The sequence below is a fragment of the Schistocerca gregaria genome, chromosome 1, assembly GCF_023897955.1.
Source record: "Schistocerca gregaria isolate iqSchGreg1 chromosome 1, iqSchGreg1.2, whole genome shotgun sequence".
Classification (NCBI taxonomy): Eukaryota; Metazoa; Arthropoda; class Insecta; order Orthoptera; family Acrididae; genus Schistocerca; species Schistocerca gregaria.
In genome coordinates this window covers 1,208,981,055-1,209,002,612 of record NC_064920.1, presented here as the reverse complement: position 1 = coordinate 1,209,002,612, position 21,558 = coordinate 1,208,981,055, and the positions used below count along the sequence as shown (strand labels likewise).

Below are 21,558 nucleotides of genomic sequence, written 5' to 3'. Positions count from 1 at the left end.
GACCCGAACTATTTGAATCAGTTAATGCAGAACAGGGAATCAGCGATCATAAAGCGGTTACTGCGTCGATGATTTCAGCCGTAAATAGAAATATTAAAAAAGGTAGGAAGATTTTTCTGTTTAGCAAAAGTGACAAAAAGCAGATTACAGAGTACCTGACGGCTCAACACAAAAGTTTTGTCTCAAGTGCAGATAGTGTTGAGGATCAGTGGACAAAGTTCAAAACCATGGTACAATATGCGTTAGATGAGTATGTGCCAAGCAAGATCGTAAGAGATGGAAAAGAGCCACCGTGGTACAACAACCGAGTTAGAAAACTGCTGCGGAAGCAAAGGGAACTTCACAGCAAACATAAACATAGCCAAAGCCTTGCAGACAAACAAAAATTACGCGAAGCGAAATGTAGTGTGAGGAGGGCTATGCGAGAGGCTTTCAATGAATTCGAAAGTAACGTTCTATGTACTGACTTGGCAGAAAATCCTAAGATATTTTGGTCCTATGTCAAAGCGGTAGGTGGATCAAAACAAAATGTCCAGACACTCTGTGACCAAAATGGTACTGAAACAGAGGATGACAGACTAAAGGCCGAATTACTAAATGTCTTCTTCCAAAGCTGTTTCACAGAGGAAGACTGCACTGTGCTTCCTTCTCTAGATTGTCGCACAGTTGACAAAATGGTAGATATCGAAGTAGACGACAGAGGGATAGAGAAACAATTAAAATCGCTCAAAAGAGGAAAGGCCGCTGGTCCTGATGGGATACCAGTTCGATTTTACACAGAGTACGCGAAGGAACTTGCCCCCCTTCTTGCAGCGGTGTACCGTAGGTCTCTAGAAGAGCGAAGCGTTCCAAAGGATTGGAAAAGGGCACAGGTCATCCCCGTTCTCAAGAAGGGACGTCGAACAGATGTGCAGAACTATAGACCTATATCTCTAACGTCGATCAGTTGTAGAATTTTGGAACACGTATTATGTTCGAGTATAATGTCTTTTCTGGAGACTAGAAATCTACTCTGTAGGAATCAGCATGGGTTTCGAAAAAGACGATCGTGTGAAACCCAGCTCGCGCTATTCGTCCACGAGACTCAGAGGGCCTTAGACACGGGTTCACAGGTAGATGCCGTGTTTCTTGACTTCCGCAAGGCGTTTGACACAGTTCCCCATAGTCGTTTAATGAACAAAGTAAGAGCATACGGACTATCAGATCAATTGTGTGATTGGATTGAGGAGTTCCTAGATAACAGAACGCAGCACGTCATTCTCAATGGAGAGAAGTCTTCCGAAGTAAGAGTGATTTCAGGTGTGCCGCAGGGGAGTGTCATAGGACCGTTGCTGTTCACAATATACATAAATGACCTGGTGGATGACATCGGAAGTTCACTGAGGCTTTTTGCAGATGATGCTGTGGTGTATCGAGAGGTTGCAACAATGGAAAATTGTACTGAAATGCAGGAGGATCTGCAGCGAATTGACGCATGGTGCACGGAATGGCAATTGAATCTCAATGTAGCGAAGTGTAATGTGATGCGAATACATAGAAAGATAGGTCCCTTATCATTTAGCTACAAAATAGCAGGTCAGCAACTGGAAGCAGTTAATTCCATAAATTATCTGGGAGTACGCATTAGGAGTGATTTAAAATGGAATGATCATATAAAGTTGATCGTCGGTAAAGCAGATGCCAGACTGAGATTCATTGGAAGAATCCTAAGGAAATGCAATCCGACAACAAAGGAAGTAGGTTACAGTACGCTTGTTCGCCCAATGCTTGAATACTGCTCAGCAGTGTGGGATCCGCACCAGGTAGGGTTGATAGAAGAGATAGAGAAGATCCAACGGAGAGCAGCGCGCTTCGTTACAGGATCATTTAGTAATTGCGAAAGCGTTACGGAGATGATAGATAAACTCCAGTGGAAGACTCTGCAGGAGAGACGCTCAGTAGCTCGGTACGGGCTTTTGTTGAAGTTTCGAGAACATACCTTCACCGAAGAGTCAAGCAGTATATTGCTCCCTCCTACGTATATCTCGCGAAGAGACCATGAGGATAAAATCAGAGAGATTAGAGCCCACACAGAAGCATACCAACAGTCCTTCTTTCCACGTACAATACGAGACTGGAATAGAAGGGAGAACCGATAGAGGTACTCAGGGTACCCTCCGCCACACACCGTCAGGTGGCTTGCGGAGTACGGATGTAGATGTAGATGTAGAGAGATTAGAGCCCACACACAGACATACCGACAGTCCTTTCCACGAACAATAAGAGACTGGAATAGAAGGGAGAACCGATAGAGGTACTTAAGGTACCCTCCGCCACACACCGTCAGGTGGCTTGCGGAGTATGGATGTAGATGTAGATGATATTGTCCTTTGTGAAGTGGGGAAGGATTTAAACTCCAGTGACATTTTCCCACTTGCATCCAATGCCACCCATGAATGTTTAACAAAGCTGCTGGGATACTTAACAGCAACTGTGCTGTATTCTAATGTAAATCCACTGCCAAGGAAATGGTAAAGTATGTAAATACCATCACCAGCAGGGTTACTGACATATCCTTTCCAAAGTTGTCTGTTAAACCTGGCACATGGTAAGTTCTATGCTGGAGCAAGGAATTCCATTTAGCTCGTAGGTAGGATCGGCGAGATTCTGAAAGTTCAGACATAATCCACCTGCTGACAACATTACAGCCTTTCTCATTGTTCGGGCAAAAGCTTGGGCTATTATCAGGGAGAAGAAAACACTTATGACAAGGTTGTAAAAAAAACCTTTTAACCATTCCACATCATGAGGAAAGATATGGAAGTCAATACAAAGGAAAGGTGATGTGTGACCATACAGGACAAAGGTGTTCTAATCATTACACCCCAGACACTGTAGCCCAGACGATGGTGAAATACCTCAAGCCAATTGCATCTAATGCCAGTCAAGGTTCTCCATTTCAACTCATTTCAGTATTACATGAAGATGCAGTGGGGCTTTAACTCCTAAATCCAGTAACACTGGAGAATACAGTCATCCCATGTCCATGTAGGAGTTAAAATATGTGCTATCTGTGGCTCTTAATACAATTCCAGGACCAAGTGCACTAAGCCATGTTGCGACGTTTGAATATTGCATTGAAGAACTGTCTGCTCATGTTTTAACAGAATTTGGTCGGAGCGACAATACTTGATTCTTGGAGGGAAGTAATTTCCTCCTAAAACCTGAATGTACCACTTAACACTCGACAATCTAATATTCCTTGAGGCAGTGGTACAAGAGGATAAATTTTCTGCCATCATAGGTAGCAGTTAATGAGAATATATTTGTTACATTAAAGGGGCCTATAACATCATGTGGAGATCAAATATCTGAAACTGAATGGGGTTTGTCCACCCATCGTATATCATTGTTCCTTTCTGGGAGGTAGATGTAGAATTGACAATGCACTCTGAGACCAACATAAGCAGGAGAATGGTGTCCCTCAGGCGAGTGTGTTGTATTCCTATTTTTGCTATAGCCAACACCAACACAGTAACCACAGCCAAGAACCCTGTCAGATTCTATCTTTTTATGGATTACGTTTCAATTTTTATTAGTCTTCATCTCAAGATGAATGCTCAACTGCAACAAACCTTAAGAAAACAGTTATGGGCTAAAATACAAGGACTTCAATTTTTCCCTCGCAAAATGAGCCTCTGCCACTTTCAGTTATTAAGTTATGATTTTAATAAGCCCTAACTGTGAGTGGGGGATACAACTCCTGTTTTATCAGTAATCAGTAAAGTTTTGGGGACTCATCTTTGATAAGAAACTCAACTGGTTTTCGCTCGTGAATCATCTCAAAGTGTGTTCTAAAGGTACTAAACATCTTAATTTACTATTAGATACTGGGGCACCCAACAGTCATCATTGTTTAAACTGTGTATTTATAGCTGTACTGTATTATGGTTGTACACAATGATTATACTTAAAGACCTTGGACTCTTTAATGATGAGTGCATTAGACTGGTAACAGGAGCTTTAAAGACGAGCCCTATACCCAGCCTCATTGCACTTGCCATTAATCATCCATTGGAAGTTCCTCATGGTGTGGCATACATATGTCTGCCAAGTCCCCCACTCTACAGCCTTTAATATTCTTGTCTGACCATCAGCAGGACAAGTGTTCATAAAATGTCGAAGGACAATGAGAGTGTTTGGGATAGAAAAAAGGAGCAGCTTGGAGAAATTGATATGATGGATCTGAATGTTTTAACACAGGTTTGGAGCAAAAGCAAGCCTTTTACGAATTTTTAGAGGAGAACGGATGTTTAACATTTATTTACACTGATGAATCTAGTTTCGCCTGTCAGTGTATTTAGGGCTAGACTTCCAGTCAAATTAAGTATTTGGCACAAAGCTCCAGAGCAAAGGCACTGGAGCAGATTAGGTACAGTTGATGGAGTGACTTTCTTATTTGCTGGTTTCCTAAGTGCCCTACAGACCATTCAGCTACTACACCCAGCGTACTGTGCTCCAGAAACATGCAAGACACACTTCAGATGCTACAGTGTAAAGAAAAGGAAATATCATTCTGCCGAGTACCAAGCCATGTGGGAATCCTGGAAAATGAAAGAGTTGACAAGACAGGAAGGGACGTACGCAAAGGCAGTAATGCTATCTCTTTCAATGCTATTACCTCATTATTGAAGAGTGTTAAGTGGCGATGGGAGAATGCGTGACTTGACATGCAAAATAACAAATTAAGGCTGGTGAAGCATACAGTTTTGGCCTTGTGAACATCATTCCATTCACACAGATGGAAAAAAGCAGCTCCACCACAACAAAGAACAGGCCATTGTCCTCAAACACACAGCCTGGTGCAACAGCAAACACCAGTGTGTGGTGCTTACGGTGTACCAGTGTTGGTGCTACGCGTAGTACTTGATTAAATTTTTATATTTGGATAAGGCCACAACAATTGTTCGTGGTATGATATGTCCAACGTTTTAAACAACAATGAGGAAAGTACTGAAGTTCTAAAGATTTGGTGTGTTAGCAAGACTTTTGGCTAAGTTATTACCTGTCATTTTCATGTTTTTCATAGAGGCGGGTTCATCTGTTTTTACTTAGTGATCAAGCCAGTCATATTATCAGAATAAGTTCTAAAATTTTGACACTATATCTATTTTTCTATAGAAAGAAACTTCCACATGGGAAAAATATATTAAAAACAAAGATTCGAAGACTTACCGAGCAGGAAAGTGCCGTTAGATAGGCGCGCGCACACACACACACACACACACACACACACACACACACACACACACACACACACAGAATTTCGAGCTTTTGCAACTGGCGGCTGCTTCGTCAGGAAAGAGGGAAGGAAAAGGAAAGATGAAAGGATGTGGGTTTTAAGGGAGAGTGTAAGGAGTCATTCCAATCCCGGGAGCGGAAAGACTTACCTTAAGGGGAAAAAAGGATAGGTATATACTACCGCACACACACATATCCATCCGCACATACACAGACACAAGCAGACATTTGTAAAGGCAAAGAGTTCGGGCAGAGCTGTCAGTCGAGGCGGAAGTACAGAGGCAAAGAAGTTGTTGAAAGACAGGTGAGGTATGAGCGAAATTAGTGGAGGTTGAGGCCTGGCGGATATCGAGAAGAGAGGATATACTGAAGGGAGAGTTCTCATTTCCGGAGTTCGGATAGGTTGGTGTTGGTGGGAAGTATCCAGATAACCCGGACGGTGTAACACTGTGCCAAGATGTGCTGGCCGTGCACCAAGGCATGTTTAGCCACGGGGTGATCCTCATTACCAACAAACATTGTCTGCCTGTGTCCATTCATGTGAATGGACAGTTTGTTGCTGGTCATTCCCACATAAAAAGCGTCACAGTGTAGGCAGGTCAGTTGGTAAATCATGTGGGTGCTTTCACACGTGGCTCTGCCTTCGATCGTGTACACCTTCCGGGTTACAGGACTGGAGTAGGTGGGTGGGAGGTTGCTTGTTGGTGGGTTTGATGTGGACAGATGTGTGAAGCTCAACAAGCAACAGTACCTCCATTATGACAGCTGCCACCCATTCCATATCAAATGGTCCCTTCCCTACAGCCTAGGCCTTCGTGGCAAACGAATCTGCTCCAGTCCTGAATCCCTGAACCATTACACCAACAACCTGAAAACAGCTTTCGCATCCCGCAACTACCCTCCCGACTTGGTACAGAAGCAAATAACCAGAGCCACTTCCTCATCCCCTCAAACCCAGAACCTCTCACAGAACAACCCCAAAAGTGCTCCACTTGTGACAGGATACTTCCCGGGACTGGATCAGACTCTGAATGTGGCTCTCCAGCAGGGATACGACTTCCTAAAATCCTGCCCCGAAATGAGAGCCATCCTTCATGAAATCCTCCCCACTCCACCAAGAGTGTCTTTCCGCTGTCCACCTAACCTTCGTAACCTCTTGGTTCATCCCCATGAAATCCCCAAACCACCTTCCCTACCCTCTGGCTCCTACCCTTGTAACCGCCCCCAGTGTAAAACCTGTCCTATGCACCCTCCCACCACCACCTACTCCAGTCCTGTAACCCGGAAGGTGTACACGATCAAAGGCAGAGCCACGTGTGAAAGCATCTACGTGATTTACCAACTGACCTGCCTGCAATGTGACGCTTTCTATGTGCGAATGACCAGCAACAAACTGTCCATTCGCATGAATGGACACAGGCAGACAGTGTTTGTTGGTAATGAGGATCACCCTGTGGCTAAATATGCCTTGGTGCACGGCCAGCACATCTTGGCACAGTGTTACACCGTCCGGGTTATCTGGATACTTCCCACCAATACCAACCTATCTGAACTCCGGAGATGGGAACTTGCCCTTCAATATATCCTCTCTTCTCGTTATCCACCAGGCCTCATTCTCTGCTAATTTCAAGTTGCCGCCACTCATACCTCACCTGTCATTCAACATCATCTTTGCCTCTGCACTTCCACCTCGACTGACATCTCTGCCCAAACTCTTTGCCTTTAAATATGTCTGCTTGTCTGTATATGTATGGATGGAGATGTGCGTGCGCGCCCGCGAGTATATACCTATTCTTTTTTCCCCCTAAGGTAAGTCTTTCCGCTCCCGGGAGTGGAATGACTCCTTACCCTCTCCCTTAAAACCCACATCCTTTCATCTTTCCTTCTCCTTCCATCTTTCCTGACGAAGCAACTGCCGGTTGCGAAAGCTTGAAATTTTGTGTGTGTGTTTGTGTGTTGTTTTATTGGGCCTTTCTACCGGCGCTTTCCCGCTTGATAAGTCTTGGAATCTGTGTTTTTAATATATTTTCCCCATGTGGAAGTTTCTTTCTATTTTATGTATATATTGTGAAACTGTTTCAATTTTTTTTTTGAGAACTTTGATACCCATGTTTAGTATGATTACTTTCCTGTTATTAGCAGACACTGAGCCACAAGTACCAGTGAATAACTTTCAGCATTTTTTAACTAATTCCCTTTTTATGACTATATTTTATTTAAACACGAGGAAAGGGCACAAACTTGCATGTGAACTTAAAGTTATCCCTCTACCATTCCACTCTCGAATGGTGCGCGGAAAAAATGAGCTCTTAAATTTTCCTGCGTTAGCCCTGATTTCTCTTATTTTATCGTGATGATCATTTCTTATTATATTAAATTTCAGACTCCAGTTGCATAAGCAAAGAAACTTTACCTAGGTTTCGGATATAATAATGTAGCCTCCTTCAGAAATGTCACATTATAAAATTAAATTTAAAACATGCCAGATATTGGCTCTGTCATTAGTAGAAGTGACGCAGTCTTATGACTATATCCTGTATTTTAAGTTTGACAAGTTTATATTGTGACATTTCTGAAGAAGGCTAAATTATTGTAGCTGAAACCTAGGTAAAGTTTCTTTGCTTATGCAACTGGAGGCTGAAATTTAATATAATTACATTTTATAGTTGCTGACTCTGCTGCACCATGCTAAAAATATAAATAAATAATAATTTCTCTCTCAACATTTTCGCAATTGGAGGGGAAAACTGGTGATTGAAGTTTCATGAGAATATCGTGTCACAATGAAGAAGCCTTTGTTTAAATGATGTCACTCCAATTTACGTATCATGTCTGTGGCACTATCTCCCCTATTTTGGAGATCACCCCTGTTCTTGTCACTTAATCATTTGTGACATTTGTAATGTAGAAATCATTTTGCTAGGGTGTTCTTGTGGTTATGCTGTCATTTTGGTCTTCAGCTTATGCATAACTAATATGTGTAATTGGTGTTTTAGCAGAATAGTTGGGCCACGCTGCATTCTAACTTGCCTCACGGAAGGAATTTCAATACCTGAAGGCCGTTCTGCAATTTACACTGTGGGAATGAGGGGACTCCTAATTAGCACAACTGGTTTTGATGGTGAACCAAAGGTAGTAATATATGGTACAAGGAAAATATTTATTCTGTGTATTTCAGCAGTTGCAGTGCTTGCATGTAAAACATAATGCCTTGTATTTCAGAAACAAATTACAAAACTGGTAGAGTTCATGGGAGGTGTTTTTACCAACAAACTAAGACAGAGTGTCACCCATCTTGTTGCACATTCTGTGCTTTCAGAGAAGTACCAGGTAAGCCCTTGATTATATCCTGCTTTGAGAATATAAATTCTCCTAGATTAATATTGCAACATGCAGTTTATTTTCGCAATATCCTTACGTGCACACCAATACCATATTGCGTTGTGCAGGGTATTTAGTGGGAATTGCTCTCCTACCTTGTTTGCCTTTTAGTCTTTACAGTTATGTCTGCAGCTAATCCAATGATGCTCATTTTTACTAACTTTAATTTCCGTCATGAACTATCATACAGTGTTCTGCCGTTTTTTTTCTGTAGTTTTCTCTGAGCAGTAAACTGACATCAGTATTAACATTGTTTGTAACAATGTTTCTGAGCAGTGTTAACATTGGTTGTAACAATGTTTCTGCTTATCAGTAATTGTTGTGGCTCTCCTGTTTCTCTCAGTACTTCAACTTTAATCTGCAGGAACACACACAAAAATTCTACTGTGATTTCCTTCAAGTCAGTTTCTGCTCCTTACAGGCATGCACTCCATATGTAGTTGAGGAAGAATTTTGTCCCAGGATTCAGGAAGATGCTGTTTGTCAGTGGTTTACTTTTCTGGAGAAGTGATTCCAGTACTTGGGCTGTTGTGCTTTCACATACATTGCACTTGATCTGTCTGCTCTGAGACAGCTTCCCATGTGCTTGGATGTAGTAATGTCAGTTTTTTACCTGTAAAGTGCACAACTACATTTACTTTTCTGTCCCTTATGCATTTTGTCATTTGTATTTTTACCTCTTTTGCTCCCCCTTGAACTGTTGCCCCATTGCCACTGACTTCTAAAATTACATAATTGCATTGTTTGTGTACAAATTGAATAGCAGTGGTTTTGAACCAAATCATCATCATTCCTTTTTCGCAGCCTTGTCTGCACTCTTTCTTCACATATAATGGCACTCTGTTTCATGCAGAATTATTCTTCAGTCCATATAATCCATTTGTTCATCAGTTTGAATATTTTGATGGACTTGGCAGAGTACCTTCTCTCTATATGTGAAGTGGATGAAGGCTAATTAGCTGAACCTCAAAGAATTGTCAGCCGCTAACCGTAATGTGAATATTACCTCTGGTGTTCCAAATTACTTTTTAAGTGTAAGCTAGTCATCTTGTGGACCTTCTGCTTTCTTTTGCAGGTGGTGATAGTTAATGCTAGTTACCATTTTTTAGACTTGTAATAGGAGGTTGAATGCCGTGTACTAATTGCATTTCAATGCTATGCTGGACTCAGGAATGCATGTCATAAGTGTTTCTTCAGAATTACGGATAATTTCTCCTTTCGCGCGTGAAAATTTTCATTTCCAGATTTTTAGGATTATTCAATCTATTTAATGCTTAGTCATATTTGTCCTTAAATACTGTGTACAATGATTGTCTTGGTCAGCCATATTCGTGTTCTAGAGAATGTACAATATGTATTACAGCATTTGTCTTGCAGCATTGTTTGCTGTTTATTGAAACCCAATCTTCGTAGCACTTTATCTATAGAAATATGTTGTCAGCTGTCTTTCCTTCATGATGTCTGCAATTCCTGCATTCCAATCCTTCGTAGACCTGGTCCATTCCCACTTTCCTGAAATTATTCGTGTCTGCACTTTGAGATGTGTTGCCTTCTGTACTCTTCATATTGCTATACCATACCAGCTATTCCCTATCTGTCCACTGTAGTCAATGTTAAATTTATTATGGTCATTTACTTGATGTCTTGATTATTCACCCTGTTGGTATGTGGTGTTTTGCTACACCACCTAAGTAAGTAATTTCCATCAAGTACAGTCTTCCTGTCATTTTCTTTGTCAGAGCTCACACTTCTGATGCATATGATTCAATGCTTCCCACAAAACTCGTGTACCTCCATTTCATAATGTTAGATGTATCCGATCGTTACAATGCTTGATTTCCAAATTTTATTCTGTATATCCTGATTGTCCCTGCCGTTTACTGTCAGTGTGCTACCTTGTATTTAATATGAGATTATTTTTTTAACAATTCTCTTCTCTGTTTCTAAGACTTAAAATTCCTTTCCTACGACTATGTACTGTGGGCTCTAATATATTCATATGCCACTTCTGGCATTCCTCTGCTAATTTTCCACATCTTCATTCTTGGCTACAGTCACTTGTCTACAGACAATAGGCTATACATAGTGTTATTTCCTAATTGCATGGGCATTGAGCAAGCAGTGAAGGACACAAAAGAAAAATTCGGAGTAGGTATTAAAGTCCATGGAGAAGAAATAAAAACTTTGAGGTTCGCCGATGACATCGTAATTCTGTCAGAGACAGCAAAGGACTTGGAAGAGCAGTTGAACGGAATGGATAGTGTCTTGAAAGGAGGATATAAGATGACCATCAACAAAAGCAAAACAAGGATAATGGAATGTAGTCAAATTAAGTCGGGTGATGCTGAGGGAATTAGATTAGGAAGTGACACACTTAAAGTAGTAAAGGAGTTTTGCTATTTGGGGAGCAAAATAACTGATGATGGCTGAAGTAGAGAGGATATCAAATGTAGACTGGCAATGGCAAGGAAAGCGTTTCTGAAGAAGAGAAGTTTGTTAACATCGAGTATAGATTTAAGTGTCAGGAAGTCATTTCTGAAAGTATTTGTATGGAGTGTAGCCATGTATGGAAGTGAATTGTGGACAATAAATAGTTTGGACAAGAAGAGAATAGAAGCTTTCAAAATTTGGTGCTACAGAAGAATGCTGAAGATAAGATGGGTAGATCACATAACTAATGAGGAAGTATTGAATCGGATTGGGGAGAAGAGAAGTTTGTGGCACAACTTGACAAGAAGAAGGGATCGGTTGGTAGGACATGTTCTGAGGCATCAAGGGATCACCAATTTAGTATTGGAGGGCAGCGTGGAGGGTAAAAATCGTAGAGGGAGACCAAGAGATGACTACACTAAGCAGATTCAGAAGGATGTAGGTTGCAGTAGGTACTGGGAGATGAAGAAGCTTGCACAGGATAGAGTAGCATGGAGAGCTGCATCAAACCAGTCTCAGGACTGAAGACAACAACAACAACAACAACAACAACATTTTCCTCCAGGTTTTTAGGGGCATTATCTATGTATATTTTGAAAAACTTTGGAAATAAGCAAAAGCACTTATAATTCCTTGTTAACTGTACTCATCCAAGACATAGTTACGTATTTTCACTATACTTCTGCTGCCTATATGGACAGGCTGCTCCATAGGGCATGGGCTCTCCAGAGTGCCACTAAGCTCACAGTTGGGTGGACACAGCTGCTGTACACTATTCTGCTCGTGCACGAGGCACTAGGCCATGCCTGTCCGCATGCGCCCGACCAGTGCCATAAGATTGTGCAGGCTACGACCTCACTGCCTGTGTGTGTGTCAGCTGCTTTCCTGCGCCCTGCCCACCTAAACTGATGGGAACCAGCTGCCTGCCAGCAGGTGCTCGGGCTGGAAGAGCCTGGTAGAAAACTTTTTCACCGTGTTTATAGAAATTGCAGGAACTTTAGAGAATATTTTCATTCACATCTGTTTCATTACATCAATCCTTAATGGAGAACAGATCTTGTTTTCAGATTCTTTACCTGTAACCTTACATTGCAAATATGTAAAGGGATGTAGTGTTCAGTCAGCCAGTACAAGTTGTTGTTGTATTTTCATGCATATAAACATGCAACATGTGATTGTGATTTTGTTATTGTGACAGGAGTTGGTGTTTAGAAATACTTAAGATTTTGTAGAAGACGCTTCTGTTAACATTTTGATCATTTTCACTCAGTACTAAATGCCTGTCAATTGTTTCAGAAAGCAACTGAGCAGGGCATACCTGTCATGACAGAGAAGTGGGTGCTGGAAGTGTGGGAAGCTAGCAAGCTCAGAAATGTCCATGCAACAGATGACGAATTTATGAGTTATAAGTGCCCAATTTTTCACAACTTGTGTGTGACATCATCTGGGCTACCCCACAAAGAAAGAGACACGATTAAAGAGCTTATAAACAGTAATGGTATGTATGTTTCAAGGTATTGCAATTTATTAATGTTTTATCTTTGTTCTACCATCTCATCCTTAATATGTGTCCTTTGTGTGAAAAGTCTTCGTGAAGATCCTATGTGAATGAAGTGTGATACTGCTATAGTATTCCTATAAGGGCCTCAGAAGCAGAGAGATACCAGTGAAATTTTCATACTTCTGATGTAAATGACCTAAGTTTAAAGATACATAAGAAAATGGTTTCAAATTCAGTAACCGTTAAACCTTAGAAACTGTATTATTATATCTGTAAATTTCCCTCGTAGAAACAAAAGAAGGGAGAATACAGTGTTTTCCAAGCTGTTAAATGGTATAATGTCATTTATGCTGAGTGACTATAAATGATTCAATTGTTTTTAAAGTTCTGTATTTTTCAAAATATTAAATGTATAAATACGATTGATACTTGAATTGAACTGTAAACTTGTAGAGTTTGCGTTGTGTCCACCAGTTGATGTTATGGGTGCAGTGCCTTGACAAAATGGTGACAAAGTAAGAAAAGAGTTATTGTTTGTTGGAATATGCGAGTTGTTTATCTGTTACAACAGTGCAGCATACATTCAAAAGGAGCTGTGCAAAATAGCCACCACATAAATAGAGAACTGTGTCTTGGTATTAACACTGGAAACAGGAAAGTACCAATGGACCAGCTGTAGAGAAGGTGAAAGTAAGTTTTGTACCCAGTCCAAAGAAATCATTGTTCCATGAACTTGGAATACTGCATCTGACTGTGTGGAAGATTTTGCCACAGTGATTACATTTCAAACTGTACTACCTGCAGTTCGTGCAACAATTATAACCAAAATAACACCTAAACGAAGGACTTCCACATTGCTAGATTGGGCATGATGATGATGATGATGATGATGATGATGATGATGATGATGATGATGATGATGATGATGATGATGATGATGATGATGATGATGATGTGGTTCTGTTCCCTTGGCCTCCCAGGTTGCCTGACTTTGTGCTCTGTGACTTTTTTCATTGGAAAAACATTAAGGATTGTCTTTACATACCAGCCCTGATGCCGAGAACAGTGGAATAGCTCAGAAAACGCTTCAGTTCTGCTGCTGCTATGACCATTTGCAGGATGTTGCCACTTAAGATACAGAATGAACTTGTCAGTTGGACATATTCTGTCACCAGAATGACATCTGTAGAGAGCAAAAGGCAAACTTGCAAATTTATGGTTCTATTTGTGCATCAGCCATGTTTTTACTTGAGCTTTGAAAACAAATGAATCATTTATATTAGCTCTGTAATACTCTCTATTGAAATCTTTTAGAGGAAAAGTGATAAAGAACCAAGTTGGCCGTTGTGTCAAAGAATTGCTTTGCTGTGATCTGCAGATTGAACAGGAAGTGTTGTTCCAGTATTCACGTTGGCTGTATCTTAAAAACAGCCTGGCTCATCGTGACACTTTGTCTTCTATTGTTGCTCTTAGCTACTTGTAGCTAGCAATCAGGCACGTACATATGGCTCTCATTTGGTTTTCAATTTGGCCAAAATCTTTGTCATGTTCTTTGAAAATGAGTCCATGCTGGGATAATTTATAATGAATTGAATCAGCTGATGTTTGTAAAAATATTAAAGTTCAGATTATGACAGCCAGAATAAACAATGACTTCATTCTCATGCTGTGGCATACACTTTTTCATGTGAACCCCATTGAGCTACACTGCCATCCCTCTCTATTTGATTGTTCTCATCTTTATTTTTCGCTTTCTTCCTAGTTTTAATTCCAATTGTCATTCTTCCTCCTCCTCATTTTAATCCATACATATTGTCTGACAGTTGCTGGTTCACATGAAGTATTCTCTCTGGCATCTCTCTCTCTCTCTCTCTCTCTCTCTCTAGCAATTCTGTCTCACTGGAGATAAAGAGCTGCTTATTTTCAGTAATCCGTATTTGTACTTTAATATTTACTGTTAAATTAAAGAAGGCACTACCTTTCAAATGAAATGAATAGTGTAAAAATAAACTAAAACTTCAAACGCGATATATTTGGTCATCAGTCAAATGTTTGTATATTGTTGTGAAATTTCTTACAAAGTTTATTGCCTGAAGATGCCTGACTGACAGTTTTTGTCATTAAATGATAGTATTGATTTTAAAAAAAAGGGATATGTTAGATGATTTAATGAAGTCTTCACACTTCATAAACTGCTTAAAACATTGAGGTATAGTCATTCAGTTGGTTTGAGTTAAGTTTGTACAATCAGAAGCAGAAAATCCCTTTTCACTGTTACATACCATGCAACATGCTTGCATTTGAATGAGACATAACAACTCGATTCTCTTCCGGGTGCCATAACTGGATTATTTCCTTCCTACGTGCACCACTAAAATATCATAAGCAATGAAAGATTCTGAAACACAGGTATTGATAAGTGATAGTATGTGACTCAGCAAAGGCAAGTGTTTCACTGTTGTGGAATTATGCCATCCTTGGACATAACCTCTCACTGAGTTTTCGGTTGTCGCAGTGAAACTTTGATTTTATGTTCTCCGGTTGTACAGTTTTTGCAATTCTACACCAAAAATTCATAATCCCCGTGGAAAACCCATATGATTAATGCTAAAAATTTCCCAATTTTACGTTTCTCCCTAGTAAGGTTCACCTCAATTCTATGCTCTTATGTGATGTCTCACTTGACTTTGTCCTGTTTTCTTCCTATTAATATTTGATGTTTTTGAGCAAGTTATATGTGGCACTGCAGGCGGTGATGAAGTTAAGGTATTATTTTAGCTTGTTGTCGAGAGGGGCTGCATAAGAGAGAAAATGCTGACGTAATCCAAGATCGGTATTGCCACCGGAAATTGTAACATTTAACTTCACCGCGCAATTAAGATAAAACTATTGATGGGTTGCGGCAACAGTGGTAAAACAGGAGAGTTGACGCTAAATGTTCCGGACCAAGTCAATACTTGATGAAGGAGCCCAGTCATCACCTTTTCTTGTGCCACTTATATCTCAGTCTCATCTTTTTGCTTGTATTTCTGATTTACTGTATTCAGCAACAATTTTGATCATCAACCCTTCAAATTCAAACACAAAGTCTCTAATAATACGCTTGATCAGATTCAAGAAAACATTGACCATTTCCGGCTAGTGAGCTGTTATTGGTTGATGACTTGTTAAATCACCCAACAGTTATCGCAGACCCTGCACCACACTAACACACTTTGTTTTGCCCACTATGTAATATGTTTACAGGCTGTAGCCTACGAAACATTCGTAATTCCTGAACTACTGGATTGTAAAGTATAAACAAGCACAGAAGCTATAAATCAGTATGTGCAAGAATTTCGTTCTCCTCCCTCATAGGTAACAATTTCACCAGCTCTCCATAATGTCAACTTACATAACCAAGTTGCAAATCCATAAACAAACAAGAAAGAGATTTCAAAATTTTAAGTCATAAAATAGACCTATAAGGGAAAAAAGTGGATTTTACTACTAGTAATACTGTTGTTGTTTGTTGTTGTAGTCTTCAGTCTTGTGACTGGTTTGATGCAGCTCTCCCTGCTACTCTATCTTGTGCAAGCTTCTTCATCTCCCAGTACTTACTGCAACCTACATCCTTCTGAATCTGCTTAGTGTATTCATCTCTTGGTCTCCCTCTACGATTTTTACCCTCCACGCTGCCCTCCAATGCTAAATTTGTGATCCCTTGATGCCTCAAAACATGTCCCACCAACTGGTCCCTTCTTTTTGTCAAGTTGTGCCACAAACTCCTCTCCTCCCCAATTCTATTCAGTATCTCCTCATTAGTTATGTGATCTACCCATCTAATCTTCAACATTCTTCTGTAGCACCACATTTCGAAAGCTTCTATTCTCTTCTTGTCCAAACTATTTATCGTCCATGTTTCACTTCCATACATGGCTACACTCCATACAAATACTTTCAGAATGACTTCCTGACACTTCAATCTATACTTCGTGTCAACAAATTTCTCTTCTTCAGAAACGCTTTCCTTGCCATTGCCGGTCTACATTTGATATCCTCTCTACTTCAGCCATCATCAGTTATTTTGCTCCCCAAATAGCAAAACTCCTTTACTACTTTAAGTGTGTCACTTCCTAATCTAATTGCCTCAGCATCACCCGACTTAGACTACATTCCGTTATCCTCGTTTTGCTTTTGTTGATGTTCCTCTTATATCCTCCTTTCAAGACACTATCCATTCCGTTCAACTGTTCTTCCATGTCCTTTGTTGTCTCTCATAGAATTACAATGTCATCAGTGAACCTCAAAGTTTTTATTTCTTCTCCCTGGATTTTAATACCTACTCCAAATTTTTCTTTTGTTTCCTTTACTGCTTGCTCAATATACTCTTATAACTACCATCTGGTTTCTGTACTAATTGTAAATAGCTTTTCGCTCCCTGTATTTTACCCCTGCCACCTTTAGAATTTGGAAGAGAAGGGCATGTAATTGTGAAAAGATTGTCTTTTTTTCTAATGATATATGAGGCAATTAAGCCATGTCCCCTACACACTAGCGCCACAAATTATACCTTAAAACACAGTTCTGAGGATTCTTTCATTTTATGTTCACCTCGAAAATACAAAAAATTTATAGCCCATATGGGGAAATAAACTGAAAACTGTGAAATACAGTGAAAACTGTTAGATTATATCTTGATCGTTTATTTTCTGCCTGAGCTAACAGTTACATAGTGTGGTGACATCACGCTAATACAGTGGTTTGTAGCATATAGAGTGATAAACAGCAAGCTTATTTGGCGCCTTGTTCCAAAGTGTGGCTGATATGATTGGTGTACATGGCAAATGGAGTGACCACGGCTTTCACGTAGGTTTGGTCAAACAGTAGAAGCTCCTGGTGGGAATACTAACAATGTAGGAGAAGATAATTGCTACTTACAGTAAAGATAGCATGCTAAGTTGCAGACACACACATTTAAGACACATTCACATCAGCTTTTGACCACAGCCTTCGTCAGAAAAAAGAGAACCACACAAGCAAGCACATCTCACACGCGTGTGACTGACAACTCTGGCAGCTCGGGCCAGAATGCAACTATCATGGGATGGTAGCAGCAGTCTGGAGGTGCCAGGGATTGGAAAGGGGAAGGAATAGTAGTGTACGGGTGGAGGAAGAGAGGAGCTCTCTTGGGCGGAATGCGCAGGGACCAGAAAACCAACAGGCCCAGTTTCAGGAGATTGTGGGGAATGGAGGTGGGGAAAAGCAGAGCAATGGGGAAGATACAGACAAGAAAGTCCCTGCTCACTCCGCCAGACAGCACTCTTCTTTTCCTCAACCCATACACTGCTATCCCTTCCCCGCCCACTCCAGATTGCTGCTACCATTCCACATGATAGTTTCATACTGGCCCAAAGTGCTGGATTTGGCATTCGGCTGAATGAATGGTCTGTGTTTCTCTTTTTTCCAGTGAAGGCTGTGGCCAAAAGCTTCTGTGTGATTCTCTTTTAATTGTGCCTGTCTGCAACTTATCGTGTTATCTTTATGGTATGTAGCAACTTGTCTTTTCCTACATTGTTAATGTTCCACTGAGGTTTAAATTATATAGTTATACCTCATATGCCGTTCACTACAGTGCATTAATTTTGCTTTCAGTAGTTTTGCTCCGAGCCTATCGACAGAATGCGTAATGTATTTTGCTTCTACCAGCTACAGCCTTCGTAGGCTACTCCACTTGTTGTGTGCGGCACCATAATTAACAGGATGTGTTCAGTGAACAGTTGTGCGATGGCATGTTAGTCTTTGTTGCAGCCCTCAGTGGTGTTTAATGCTTTGTGATGACAGGCAGATTGCTATAAACGTAACAGATTGCTGAGACAGAGATCACTGAAATCACAGCAGGCTTATCTTTATTTCATATCCATTAACATAAACACACACATGTGAAGGAAAACTTGTGTGTATGTATACTGTATTTTATGGACTATGACACACCATAATCTTTAAGCAGTTTTTAAAACTATAACATTTTTACAATTTTTGTTATTAGATTAGAAAGCCAGAAAAAAACTTCCATTATAAAACTAAACTGATCTTCAAAATCCCTAAATTCATCATCTGAACTTTCTTCCTCGCCATTCTCATTATTATCCACTTCATACATAAGATGGTCTTCACTGCCATCAAGAGCATTACTTATATCCCACTTCTTGAAAGATTTAACAATAATGTCTTCTCTCATTCTAGACTAAGACTGTTTTATCGACTGATACACTTGTTTGACTGTAGGTCTTTTAAAGCTCCCTTCCGCATAAGTCCGTGTTGGGTTTCATCCATTTGTTCCATTCCTCTCATGTACACTTCAAATGCTTTATTTATTGAGACATCAAGAGATTGTTGTTGTCAAGTAAGTCCTCACGGAATAATAGGAAGCTCTAGATTTCCCTGTCTCAATTTCTCTTTCACAGAATTTTTCAAATGACTACTAAACTGATCTAGCACAAGTAGAGAACTACTCTTTTAAAACACCTTTACTTCTCTCCCATACTCTGTAAATCCATAATTTCATACCAGCCTCATTCATCTAAACCTTGTTATGTAAGTGAACACCACCACCTGGCAGTATTTTAGAAGGTTTTGGCTTGTTTTACACTTGAAAATGGTCTTGGATTAAGTTTTGCACTGTCAGCACAACATGAGAGGACAACATTGTAGTGCATTTTTACATGTCCACTTGTTTTTATAGCTATTTTTCGCACCTTTCATGACAACAGGCCTGTTACTCAGCACATCAAACGTCAGAGGAGTTTTGTCTATATTCACCATTCGGCTTACTCCCACATTGATTTTCTTTCGATGTTGAAGAATAAAGTGATAAAAGATAATATTTTCTCTTCAGACTCTTGTGCCCTTTTGGAGATATTTTGGTTTTGATTTGCTTGCTAAGTCCATGATGCTTGATAAACGTGTAGCAAGAACTAAACTCCATCCTTAGTCTGTCAAGTTCGATTGTAGCATAAGCTTACAAGTGGGCATTTGAATCATTTTTGTATTAATTCCAAAGCCATTTTGATGGTGTCATTGAATCCATTTCAGTACGTCTTCGTCTAGTTTTGGCTGTTTTGCAAAGAGTCCTCCATTTGTACACTTAGTCTCTCTCTCTCTCTCTCTCTCTCTCTCTCTCTCTCTCTCTCTCTCTCTCTCTCTCTCTCTTCTTCCGCCCCCCCTCCCCACTCCCCCAGCCCCACCCCCACCCATCTCATCCCTCCCAGTAAGTCTCCCCTGGCCTGGGGTTCTGGATGACTTTTCTGAACTATACCCTCTGTCCCTAAACCACTCCAGTCCTTTTCCTTCGTCCCTTTTCCTTCCCTTTCAACTCTTATGCTGAAAAAAGGAGCCACTGGCTCCAAAGGCTTGTAAAACCTAAACTATTTGGTGCGTGTGCGTGTGTGCATGCGTCCGCCTGCCACCGCATAGTGAGTAGTTTTTTATCTACCTATTTAAATCATAATATCAGTAAAAGATTGATTTCAGTGTTACAAAGTAAGTTGTGCGATATTTTGGCACTATGCCATGTAAAGTAGAACCAATATGAAGCAAGAACGCCTCCTACGTCACAAGCAGAAAGCAAGATGCCATACTGTATTTATCATGCTCAGCAGAAGCCCATATTCGATGGGTTTTATGTTTTTAAGCACCAGCACATTGAATGTCATGAGAACAAATCATTATTGATGCGATTTGTTGTAATTAAATGATGGGAAACGTCATATTGGTGGTTGAAGAATTTTCATATTTAGTTATTTTCATGTCATAACTCATATGTAATGATAGTAAGCCATTTTTAAAGCAAGGACTCGTTTAAAAATCATGAAAATTGGTCATTCTTATTAGGATTTGTTATATAATTCATTTGTCTTATTACACATTCACAAATATAAAGTTTTATTTATGTATACCACAGACAGAGGAACATGACTATCGTATGGTCAGGAAAGGAAATTTTCTTTTTAAGAGAGCTAATGAACGAATTCTCTGTGCACCCATTTTTGTGAACAAACCATATTGGTTTGCGAGCCAGATAAATCTGACAGCTGCCTCTGGAGAGTCCTGAGAGCGCAAAATCATGTCACCCAGCACGTGCCAGGTCTACATGCACATCAATTTTAGCTGCCTCTTCCTGTATGCTGAGGGCTTTAGGGCAGTATGCCTAGTCAGTATAAATACTGATACACCACTGAATGAAAGAAAATCTGATTTTTACAAGTTAATTTTTAATACATCTATTCCCTGTCAGGACTACTTCACGAATGTTTGAGGTCTTAAAGTTGAAGTATCACTGACTGCCCTCAAATCCCACTTCAGTACAAAATAATGTACCTTTCACATGATGAACAATTCAAGATACTGAAAAAGGTTTTGGCACGTGATAGTGCATGAGATAGAGCATTTCACTGTGTGGTTAATGATATTAATTCGTATTTACAAATATATGGAGGCTACTAGTTGACTATCCTGCACTGCAAAGTTACTTATTATCCAAACCTTATACTAAACAGGAAAAGAAATAAAATCTGTATACAGTGTAACACTAACATGTCACCTCCTGTGCATCTCACCCACATCCACTCCCAGTAGTTTTTGATGAGTGTGAGGGATTGGTAGTGGGGAATCCTGTCCATGTTAAACTGTAATTTCCATGTAACTGTAAGTCAGTTCTAAGGTTTGAGGGAGGCGAGGGCATACTGCCCTAATGGGACTATGCCTATTAAAGCACCTTTAAGCTCAAACCAAGCTTCCTGTAGCAGACAGCTTTATCTTCCAGTACACTATTTGCATACTAGGTATGGCTGAAATTTCTCCAGGTGTTCCAGAGCTATGGTGAAAGGTACAAGAATAACACTAATGACGATTATGAACAGTGCTAACATGCATGTTTACTTGCTTATTGCCAGTTTCTTCAAATTACAACATATGCATCACACTGC

The 21,558-nt window shown here is 40.2% G+C and overlaps 1 protein-coding gene across 2 annotated transcripts in view; it reads left to right on the top strand.

The window, feature by feature from the left end:
* Positions 1–21,558, top strand: part of LOC126284798 (DNA topoisomerase 2-binding protein 1-A-like) — a 290,604-nt gene that overhangs the window by 38,851 nt on the left and 230,195 nt on the right. Inside the window, exons 3-5 of one of the 2 annotated variants that reach the window (XM_049983964.1) lie at positions 8,277–8,412; positions 8,503–8,610; positions 12,388–12,589. In XM_049983964.1, coding sequence (XP_049839921.1) covers positions 8,277–8,412; positions 8,503–8,610; positions 12,388–12,589 — 446 coding nt within the window. The remainder of the gene's footprint in view (positions 1–8,276; positions 8,413–8,502; positions 8,611–12,387; positions 12,590–21,558) is intronic. The other variant, XM_049983973.1, reaches the window with a different exon arrangement.